General features: G+C 40.1%; 1 protein-coding gene across 2 annotated transcripts; it reads left to right on the top strand.

Moving 5' to 3' along the window:
• Nucleotides 1–2,433: 2,433 nt before the first annotated feature.
• On the top strand, nucleotides 2,434–9,398 carry rae1 (ribonucleic acid export 1). Of its 2 annotated transcripts, XM_060867992.1 has the most exons (13): nucleotides 2,519–2,542; nucleotides 3,131–3,242; nucleotides 4,742–4,846; nucleotides 4,956–5,048; nucleotides 6,014–6,100; nucleotides 6,316–6,402; nucleotides 6,602–6,673; nucleotides 6,963–7,070; nucleotides 7,357–7,463; nucleotides 7,554–7,629; nucleotides 7,902–8,096; nucleotides 8,298–8,383; nucleotides 8,988–9,398. In XM_060867992.1, coding segments are annotated over exons 2-13 (1,107 nt in total). In that variant the 5' UTR covers nucleotides 2,519–2,542; nucleotides 3,131–3,152; the 3' UTR covers nucleotides 8,989–9,398. The 2 variants fall into 2 exon arrangements, with proteins under 2 accessions (XP_060723974.1, XP_060723975.1); XM_060867991.1 differs by lacking the exon at nucleotides 8,988–9,398 and having other exon boundaries at nucleotides 2,434–2,542; nucleotides 8,298–8,387.
• The last annotated feature ends 1,941 nt before the right edge of the window (nucleotides 9,399–11,339 follow it).

Here is an 11,339-nt window from a genome sequence, read left to right as displayed (position 1 = left end):
ATTAAACAAATAAATAAAAATAATAAAAGAAAGACTTTTCTAAATACCAGTTTATGAAATGTGTTATGTAAGGAAAAACACACAACAGAACTAGAAATGACAAAGTTTAATTTATTATTAAATAATCCATACAAATGCATACACTTTCAGCAATCTAAAGTAGATTTCACATTCTGTTGAAGAAATGTCAGACCAACAGTTTGATGCATCTCTGGCAGAAGCAGTTCATTAATGCACTATATTACCAAAAGTATGTGGACTCCTGACTATCACAGCTATACATGTGCCTTTCCAAAGCTGTTGCCATAAAGGAAGCACACAATTATCTTCAGTTTATTTTATTTGATTCTAAAAGCACAAATCTTGGTTCATCATTGCCCCTGTTCAAAAAGCAAGGTCCATAAAGACATAGTTGTTATGTAAAGACACATGGTTGTTATGGAATGGGCTTAGTGGGAAGGTATCTACATAATATACCATATTAGCAATTTCTGATTTTCTGAATGTCAACATAACTAACAGTTAACTTCCATTTGTGCCAGTAAAGCTGTTCTTAAATCTGAATTTGACTTCCAAGAGAATAATTATTTCAGCAAGGTTCAGTGTGATGCAGACTATAAAAGACATTTACCCCAAGTGAATAACCTAGAGGTTATGTGGCGTGAAAACAGACCCCAATTCCAAAGCTAGGTATCCAATTTAGCACACTCATCAATAAACAGACCATGACATGAGGGAAATCACTTACCCATGAAAGCCATATGTCTGCTGGATGGTGGAGCTGTGGAATATTTAGAGTAAGCAATGCCTAGAAAAACAAGAAACCAGAGGTTTTATCAAAATTTCTAAATAAAACAAAATTTCAAAATAAAATTAGAAATATCAAAATTAAAAAATCTTTTTTTATAAATATAACAATAGTTTTTAAAGATACGAGTGATAATTTGTTGTCTAGCTGAGTTGCCATCTCATAGTTTACATATCGATGAATGTAAACAATGACAAAGACACACAGCTACACTATTTCAAAAGGTGAATGCATCACAGCACAGTAAGAAGCATTGCACTATGCTATAGTGTAAAATGCTGAGGTACTTTAAGCTCACTGCTTAATTATTAACATAACCAGTGTAGCTAAATCTTAATCTAATGAGTTACCTAGATATGTGATTTGGTTATATGTGATTTGGCAAGTGTCATAAAATTGATATTCATACACACTCAGATGAGCACAATAACAAATTTTTCCTGAGATCATTATAATAATTCCAAAGAATCCTCAAAATGCGGTGTTCAGCATTTGCATATAAGATTATGAAATTTATAGATTTGGTCACACAGACCGTGTTACTCTAAAAATAGAAATGAGTTTTATTATTGTTGTTTCAGTCAATAATAATGTATTACATCTTGTATCTCCTGTGTTGTTTTGTTTTGTTTTGTTTTTTGTTTTTTGATGCTGTTTTTTTGTTTGTTTTGTTTTACTTAAGAGAGAGAGAGAGGAAACTTTTCATGACAGATATTGCCATTATATTTTTTAAATATATTTTTATACATAATTTTTTTTTAAATATCATATATAAATATATACATTTATCTAATTTGTTATTAAACCAAACAATTAAGGATTTTACTTTATTTGAATTTTTTCTTTTCATTTTAATTAAAACTAATTGTTGAAAAATTGTTCCAACCAAATAACAAAACAAACTTGTCAATACTCAACATACACGTCATCCCATTTGAATGAAAGACAGAACAGTTTTTAACTCACTTAAGGTGCCTGCCCAACATGCCAAAAAGGTCTTCAGGCATAAAACAGTTTTCATTCATTCATTCATCTTCTACCGCTTATCCGAACTACCTCGGGTCACGGGGAGCCTGTGCCTATCTCAGGCGTCATCGGGCATCAAGGCAGGATACACCCTGGACGGAGTGCCAACCCATCGCAGGGCACACACACACTCTCATTCAATCACACACTAGGGACAATTTTCCAGAGATGCCAATCAACCTACCACGCATGTCTTTGGACCGGGGGAGGAAACCGGAGTACCCGGAGGAAACCCCTGAGGCACGGGGAGAACATGCAAACTCCACACACACAAGGCGGAGGCGGGAATCGAACCCCCAACCCTGGAGGTGTGAGGCGAACGTGCTAACCACTAAGCCACCGTGCCCCCCATAAAACAGTTTATGTATGTAAATTCTGTAATTCTGTAATTCTATCCTTCTCCTCTAGGGGAGCTGTTGAACCAATCAAATTAATATTAATAAACTATAGCGAACGTTGATGTTAGTCGTATAAATGTCAATGTATTAAAACGAACCAACTCATTGAAATAACTAATTAACGAACAGGTAAAATAGAAAAAGAGAAATTGTTGCGAATTGACAATGACGTCATTGGGTCGAATTTAGCATCATCAAAGTGCGCCTCACGTTTTCTGCAGTGCGTTCGTTTTCATGGCGCGTCAAAAGTCCTGAGTCGGTGGTGATTTTGGGGCTTTCTTCATTATTTGCCTGTTAAAAGACTGCTTAGGTTGTTATTAACAGATAAAACGTGACTTGTATGCTACCTGTTGTTCCGTCCTCTGTATTAGGCTGGATTGCGCTTCTAATTCTCTAGTTAGCTAAAATGTGTTTTGACTCGGCTATTGGCTAGTTAGCATTCTACATAGCTATCGCATGCGACATAACCTTTTTTAATATTACTACCCAAAGATGGGTGACGTACATTTGTTTATCAAGTAAAGCTGTTACGGCGGCGGGTATATGAGTGTTTTATTAAGACGGGGTTAATAAATGATGTACATTTATTTTGCTACACGCTAACTGAGTGTTAGCAATCTTGGCTGCGTCTTTTTTTTCCTACCCGTATTCCTACAAAACCCGCCTCCTTGTCTATGATTGGTTTGGAGAGTTTGCTATTAAATGTACTTGTCCAATCAGCGAACTGCTTTGGAACATAAACGTGATATTTCGAGGAAGAGGCGTTTAACCTGAATACGAGTGGGGAAAACGTGCTAGTTTGCGGGAAAAATACATCGTTCTGATTTTTTTTGCACGTTTTGGCTCTATTTGTGCTTCAGGTTTTTTATTTATTTATTATTGCTGGTTTTGTCCACAGCTATCTATGTCAATAACTTACAATGAGCTTGTTCGGTTCAAGTTCTGGATTTGGGGCCGGAGGCACAGGTGTTTTCGGCACCACCACAACAGACAGTCATAATCCAATGAAGGTAAACAGATTCAGCCCAAAGCACTCATAGTCATTTTGAGGGGGTATGTGCGTGTGAGTGAGGGTGTGTGAGTGTGTGAGTGAGGGGGTGTGTGTGTGAGTGAGGGGGGTGTGTGTGTGTGAGTGAGGGGGGTGTGTGTGTGTGAGTGAGGGTGTGTGTGTGTGTGAGTGAGGGTGTGTGTGTGTGAGTGAGTGAGGGGGTGTGTGTGTGTGAGTGAGTGAGGGGGTGTGTGTGTGTGAGTGAGTGAGGGTGTGTGTGTGTGTGAGTGAGTGAGGGGGTGTGTGTGTGTGAGTGAGTGAGGGTGTGTGTGTGTGTGAGTGAGTGAGGGGGTGTGTGTGTGAGTGAGGGGGTGTGTGTGTGAGTGAGGGGTGTGTGTGTGAGTGAGGGGTGTGTGAGTGAGGGGTGTGTGTGTGTGTGAGTGAGGTGGTGTGTGTGTGAGTGAGGTGGTGTGTGTGTGAGTGAGGTGGTGTGTGTGTGAGTGAGGGGGGGTGTGTGTGAGTGAGGGGGGGTGTGTGCGAGGGGGTGTGTGTGCGAGGGGGTGTGTGTGCGAGGGGGTGTGTGTGCGAGGGCGTGTGTGTGCGAGGGCGTGTGTGTGCGAGGGCGTGTGTGTGCGAGGGCGTGTGTGTGCGAGGGCGTGTGTGTGCGAGGGCGTGTGTGTGCGAGGGCGTGTGTGTGCGAGGGCGTGTGTGTGCGAGGGCGTGTGTGTGCGAGGGCGTGTGTGTGCGAGGGCGTGTGTGTGCGAGGGCGTGTGTGTGCGAGGGCGTGTGTGTGCGAGGGCGTGTGTGTGCGAGGGCGTGTGTGTGCGAGGGCGTGTGTGTGCGAGGGCGTGTGTGTGCGAGGGCGTGTGTGTGCGAGGGCGTGTGTGTGCGAGGGCGTGTGTGTGCGAGGGCGTGTGTGAGCGAGGGCGTGAGTGATGGGGTGTGTGAGTGAGGGGGTGTGAGGGCATGTGTGTGTGAGGGCGTGTGTGTGTGAGTGAGGGCGTGTGAGTGTGTGAGTGAGGGCGTCTGTGTGTGTGTGTGTGTGTGAGTGAGGGCGTGTGTGAGTGAGGGCGTGTGTGTGTGAGTGAGGGCGTGTGTGTGTGAGTGAGGGCGTGTGTGTGTGAGTGAGGGCGTGTGTGTGTGAGTGAGGGCGTGTGTGTGTGAGTGAGGGCGTGTGTGTGTGAGTGAGGGCGTGTGTGTATGTGAGTGAGGGCGTGTGTGTGTGTGAGTGAGGGCGTGTGTGTGTGTGAGTGAGGGCGTGTGTGTGTGAGTGAGGGCGTGTGTGTGTGAGTGAGGGTGTGTAGGGGCGGTGTGTGTGAGTGAGGGTGTGTAGGGGCGGTGTGTGTGAGTGAGGGTGTGTAGGGGCGGTGTGTGTGAGTGAGGGTGTGTAGGGGTGTGTGTGTGAGTGAGGGTGTGTAGGGGCGGTGTGTGTGAGTGAGGGTGTGTAGGGGCGGTGTGAGGGGGTATGGGTGTGTGTTTGTTTTATTTTCTTTTAAAACATGTTACATCTTATTGATGCAGGATGTTGAAGTGACGTCACCACCAGATGACAGCATCAGCTGCTTGGCCTTTAGCCCTCCAACATTGCCTGGAAACTTTTTGATTGGTGGCTCTTGGGCCAATGATGTATGTTATTATTAGTATAAATTGTGCTGAACACATTTTAAAGACTTGCATTTTAAATTTACATTTTAAAGACTTGCCTTCATTCGTTTTTAATGCTCTTTGTTGTTAGGTGAGATGCTGGGAAGTTCAAGATAATGGCCAGACAGTCCCTAAAGCTCAGCAGATGCACACAGGCCCTGTGCTGGATGTTTGCTGGAGTGATGTGAGACATAAGTATAAACCGAAATAAAGAGAGCACTCCCAAAGTACTGATTGTGCTGCCCAGAACATAATCTACAATTAGTGCTGCCACTATTAATTGGATCCTGAAGGCTTGGACAAGATGTACTAACATACTGCTGTTTAGCTATATGCTGCTTTATTAAGTGAAACACACACACTCACATTTTCATCTTACCTATACCATGGGTAGATGTAGTATACAAACAGGTGACAAAGTGTACACACAACATAAAGCTTGCTGTGTAATCCGAAGGGCTCCCAAGAGCTTGGCATAAATTCTACAAATTTTTTTCAACAGATAATTCTCTCAATTTTTATTTTTATACTTTTCTGTAACCCCCATATGTTTTCAAATAAGGTGACGTTTTGTGGCACTTTTCCCCCTTATTTCTGTAGACCAGTGCTTGTGGTTTTTGTAAATGTGAAAGGGGTTACAGAACTACAACACTATTGTAAAGTTCTTCCATATGGTGCTGTCAGCAAACGGTCAGCTTCTCTCTCTTCTTTTACTCTACATATACACTGTATCATGCTTCACTGTCAGTGTGCACCTTCACACCTGTTTATCCCACAGAAGACACCAGTAAACATACTGATAAAGGCTTGAAAAGTCCAGCATTCTCAATTTTAGGATTAATTCTGCAAAAGCAGTTTTGAAGAAGAAAAACCTCACCATAATTGCACTGTGGTGTTTTAATATAGAAGTAACGTACGCTAATGTAGGCTTGTACATTGATTTTATAGTGTAGTATAGGTAATATTTTATTGAATTATCCAAGAAATAGCATCTGCTAATATTCCAGGAAACACTAAAATTACACTTCTTGTACACTTAAATAATAAATTGGTTACAAATAAATAATGTGATAACTGCTGTTTGAAAGTACTGCACTATACAATACTTCCCAGTGTGCAAGTCTGACGTGTAATGTCCCATTTTAACAGGATGGAAGTAAAGTCTTTACAGCCTCCTGTGACAAAACTGCCAAAATGTGGGATTTGAACAGTAACCAGGCCATGCAGATAGCACAAGTAAGCCATGTTTCCTTCCAGTCCTCCGCTGCTCGCACACTTGTTCCTAAATAATGGATGACTCATTGATGATTAATGCACTCTTGAAGTAAATTTTACATTTTTGTAGTGTTTTACATATTAAATAAACAACAATACCCCACACACATCTAATTTTCATTTTATTTTATTAATAATGACCAACACGTATGTAACTCTTATTTACTTTTTTTAAGCATGAAGGTCCAATCAGGACAATCCACTGGATAAAAGCACCAAACTACAACTGTGTGATGACTGGTAGTTGGGACAAAACGCTGAAAGTACGTCATGTTACAAACACATTTTCTAATTTACTCCTTTATCATCTTTTGGTTTCTTTGCTTATTATAAGGGCTCATTTAGTGACTTCATAACATTTTGATGCCCCTGGCCTGTTTGGTTCAGCTTTTTGCTGTCTATGCTGTACGGTTGTAACCATGTTTGAAGGACTGATCACATTGCTTTCTCCAATACTGGCAGTTTTGGGACACCCGCTCTCCAAACCCCATGATGTCTCTGCAGATGCCTGAGAGATGTTACTGTTCTGATGTGGTAAGGCAGTGATTATGTAATTTACACTTTTTTTTATTTAAATATCTAAATGTTACATTTGACTAGAAAACTGCATAAAGGCCACACTGATTAAATGGATCTCATTAAAGGTGCAATGAAGATTGAATTTCTTTAATGATTTATTTCTTAAAATGATTTATTTAGCTTACTGTAAAAATATTTTCTGATATTTAGTAGTGAAGAGATGTAAAAACCAGTTTGTGTAATTTGATGTCATGTTTGTTGTTCAAGGTACTGATACTCTGCCTTTGCCTCTCTTTATACACAGGTGTATCCGATGGCTGTGGTGGCCACTGCAGAACGAGGGTTAATCGTGTACCAGTTGGAGAACCAGCCATCTGAATTCCGGCGTATAGATTCACCTCTGAAACATCAGGTTTGTCCTAAGTGTTCTTTATTTTGTAGAAGTTGAACAGCATGTGACTTAAACACAAGTTATGTAGTTTTTTTTAATGTAAATACAGCTGATTAGCATGTTGTGTTAAGCATGATTTATTATAATTACCTTTCAGATTGTGAGGATATACAATAAAATAAATTGAGCTGCTGCTTCTTTCAATGCTTTGATCGATTGCTGCTGGAATTCCTCCCTTGCACTACAGTTTGGCCAATCAAGTGTGAAATTAGTTTAGATTTCAATTTATGGTCTTTGTTATGTACAGCACCGCTGTGTGGCCATCTTTAAGGACAAACAAAATAAACCCACTGGATTTGCACTGGGCAGTATTGAGGGACGAGTGGCCATTCATTACATTAACCCACCCAACCCGTGAGTTTACAAAAACAAGCCTCATTTTACTACGCTGGTCCACAACCTCAAGAGATATAGAAACTGTTTAACATGTTATTGTTTTCATAGTGCCAAGGATAATTTCACCTTCAAGTGCCATAGGTCTAATGGAACAAACACCACCACACCCCAGGATATTTACGCTGTATGTATTCTAATCTGCTATTTTTAATATTAATCATCGTGATATATTGTGTGTCCTATATGCAGTCTTGATTAGAACATTTTAGCTTGTACACTGAAATTACAGAAGACATTTGAAACTAGCCATTAGAAAGAAATGCTGATATCTGCATTATTAAGTTGTATGTGCAAATAACAGCTTCTGATGTTACAAGTGTGTGGTTTTTTTGTTTTTTTTCTTCTCTTCTCTCCTCTTCTCTCCTCCTCCCCCTCTTCTTGATATTTCTCTCCAAGGTCAATGCCATTGCTTTCCATCCTGTGCACGGCACGTTGGCCACAGTGGGCTCAGACGGCCGCTTCAGTTTCTGGGATAAGGACGCTCGCACAAAGCTGAAAACCTCTGAGCAGCTTGATCAGCCAATCACAGCTTGCTGCTTTAACAACAATGGCAACATATTTGCCTACAGCTCCAGCTATGACTGGTCCAAGGTATGAGATGTCTATTGACAAAACATCAGTGATGTCCATTTTATTAGTATGGGACTGTCGTCATTTCTTTTAAATTTACAAATCAGAACGTGTGTCAAATGAGTGAATTAGACATGGGCTTAAACCACAATGGTTCCCTATTTGATCTGTTGTGGAAGCCTTTATTATAGTGTATCATAATATTTGATCTCCCTCTAATAGGGACATGAGTACTACAACCCCCAGAAGAAGAACTACATTTTTCTGCGAAATGCTGCTGAGGAACTCAAGCCTCGGAACAAGAAATGGTGAGAGTGGGATTTCCGTTACCGTGGAGATGGTGTCTGTCGCCAGTCTTCGTTGTGGTCTCCTCTCTGTGTTGTTTTGACACTTGCCTTCTTCAGCATCCCTGTATGCTTTGCATGAATGAAAAAAGGTGGAATTTTTAGGTGTAGGAAATGGGAAATATTTCTCAGAGCCTGGATGATGTATTCTGTAAAATCCTACAGATTACCCACATTGAAGTTTAGTGGGTTTATTTTTGCGTATTGGAGGAACTTATTACAGGAGAAGCTGCTATGCTTAACTGGTCTTAACTATTAGTGATGCACATACTGATTGAAGCTACACTTGGCACTTTATTTTTCTGAAACAAAGCTGTATCACAGTTGATGGAGTATTTATTAAGATGAATTCAGGTTTAAAATGAAGGGTAAAAAATTCTGTGATGTAGCTTCAGCTTACCAAAGATATTCATTAAAAAAGAAAGAAATGCCAGAGAGTGATTTTGTTGGAAATGAAAATTGTATTTATTTTTTGGGTGGGAAGAAAAACAATAAACATGACTTTAAAAAAAAGAAAAAGATTGCTGTTATGCCTTATGACTGACCACTTGCCCTCCCCTGTCTTTAGATCCTGTCAAGCTGTTGCATCTCAGAAGACCTGCGTTAGCATTTAAATACGGGAGAAAGTGAGAGACCGTCTTATGGCTTACATCTGGACCAATGACGTGGCATTGCATACATTGTATGGACCAATCAGAAAGGGCCAGCCACTCCTACACGATGGTGATGACAGCAAATTGCTTTGTGCTGCATGAGAGAAGCCATGTATTAATGTTCTTGGTGTATGTGATTTGTGTGGTTTTTTTTTGTTTTTTGTTTTTTTTGCTATTCTTCATAACTGCAGTTCTTTCTTTTTTACACTGCTTTTACAAAGCAAAACCTATTCACACGTTTTCACCACTTTTTTGCTGTCACAACATGGTGTAGATTCTATTCATTACATGAATTCAATAAATGTCTCAAGGACAATGCATTTTGACATTTTGTTCTCGTGGTCTCTCGAGATATGAAAGTGTACTGATGGATATGTGCTTCTCAAGCTGATGATACTGAAATATCTAGATGGGGCATATAACCAGGGACAGTTCAAAGCATCTTGTTATACACTGACTGCACTTTAACTGTGAAAGTTATTACAGTTTACTTTTATATCTCAGAACTTGTGATTACAGACTGTAAAAGCACAGCAACTCTGCAATTAAGATTAATGACCACTAGGAGGCAACACTTCTCTGCTTTGTGTTATAGTATGGCAGAATCAAAGCACACAGATCAAAGTGAGTGAGTGCATCAGGTGAGTCTGGAAAAAAATGCAGCAGAGAAACATTGGGAACTTATCAGTAGGATATGAAGAGCAGGTTGTGGGAGCTACAAAGGGTAGGGGTGAGAAGACTTGCATGACTTGAGTGTAGAGGTGTGAGAATTTCCACTTTGCTGTGGTCATTAGAAAATCACCTCACTGTCAGATGGTTTTGGCACTTAGCAGTGAGACTTCAATAGGCTGTAGGTGGGAAACAACGGGGACAGTCTTCAGTTTGTGATTCCTTTAGAATGAGAATTTCAGGAGTTTTCAAAGTGGAAGCCAGGGATACACTCCTTTGCATAACTTTTTTTGTTACAGAGGTGGTAATGATTCACTGTCAAAGCTGTTGAATTTATGATTGATTTCTTGAGTTCTTGAGTGAGTTATTAGCCTGGTTACTTTCTTTTAATAGGTCTAATCCAAAGACCACAAACAAGGTCTGTATATAATGTCAGCTTTGGCTTAATGTGTTCTGGCAATGAAAAGCTCAGAAATAAAAATCTCCAAAAAATTGCCAGGATACTACTGTACAAAATACTGTACTACTTAAAGATTAAGCCTAATATCTTAATGGAAACTTAATTTATACTGAGTGGGTCTGGAAATGATTTTACGATTAAAATAATTGACTGCAAAGAGTGAGAACCCATACTTTAAGTGACTGCTAACACCACTTTATTAATGAGCCAAAAGAGGACTGTTCTTAAAGCACTGAAGCTATTTGCACAACATATTTAAACAGCACTACAGCTGGCACAGTTACATGAGTCAAGGAGTGAAAGGTTGTCAGTGGTGATACAAGCCCTGGCCTGTTCTTCCTGTTGTCTAGAGGCCTGTCTGATTGATGCTATTCTGAATAGTTTTTGTAACTATAGATTTGGTTTAAAGGAGATGAAGATCATAATCCTGGCTCAATGTCAGAGACATATTAGGCTCAACTGGGGTAAATCTTTTTTCATCTCATTACCCCTAGATACTCGTTGTCTGCACTTACCTCTAATTCATAAAGCATAGGTTTCCAAAAGACATCTAATTTTACTCTCATGAGCTCTAATCCTTAATATTAGTGTACTGTGTAAATTCATCCCCTTTGTGGCAATTAGCATTAAATTGAACAGTAGAACAGACAGTGGGGAATCATTTGCTGTCAGTGTAGATAGTATGATCATGTTCCTGGCCACACAATCGCAATCAGACTTATTTTATAAGGAATTTTGGTTTGTAAAGCAGTTTACTTCAATGTTGGCAGTTGTTAAACTGAACTGAGAATTTTACATTCACTTATACAACAGCAGTGATATAAGGGAGGTGGTAGCCTAATGTTTAAGGTGTTGGGTTACTGATCAGAAGGTTATGAGTTCAAATCTCTGGTCCACCACCAAGCTGCCACAGTGAGGCCCCTGAGCAAGACCCTTAATTGCTCAGTTGTATAAATTGTAAGTCACTCTAGATAAAAGGGTGTCTGCTAAATGACAGAAATGTAAATATAACCAAGTAATTGTTTTAGAAAGTTCATACAGGTTTTTTTTTTTATTAAATTAAAAGCTGCAGGATAAAGTTTATTCGGCTGTGGGAATAAAACACTTTACGCTGTTTAGTTTACAGTGTGGCCGTTTT

Source organism: Tachysurus vachellii, chromosome 4 (genome assembly GCF_030014155.1).
Source record: "Tachysurus vachellii isolate PV-2020 chromosome 4, HZAU_Pvac_v1, whole genome shotgun sequence".
Classification (NCBI taxonomy): domain Eukaryota; kingdom Metazoa; phylum Chordata; class Actinopteri; order Siluriformes; family Bagridae; genus Tachysurus; species Tachysurus vachellii.
Note: the sequence above shows the minus strand (reverse complement) of the source record. Positions and strands in the feature narration are given on the sequence as shown.

What these genes read in the sequence shown, in the direction of transcription:
- rae1 (XM_060867991.1), top strand. Translation starts at nt 3,153, where the DNA reads ATGAGCTTGTTCGGTTCAAGTTCTGGATTTGGGGCCGGAGGCACAGGT. An exon ending in GTTGGGACAAAACGCTGAAA is followed by an intron (nt 6,403 to 6,601) that starts GTACGTCATGTT and finishes CAATACTGGCAG; the next exon opens with TTTTGGGACACCCGCTCTCC. An exon ending in CCAGCTATGACTGGTCCAAG is followed by an intron (nt 8,097 to 8,297) that starts GTATGAGATGTC and finishes TCCCTCTAATAG; the next exon opens with GGACATGAGTACTACAACCC.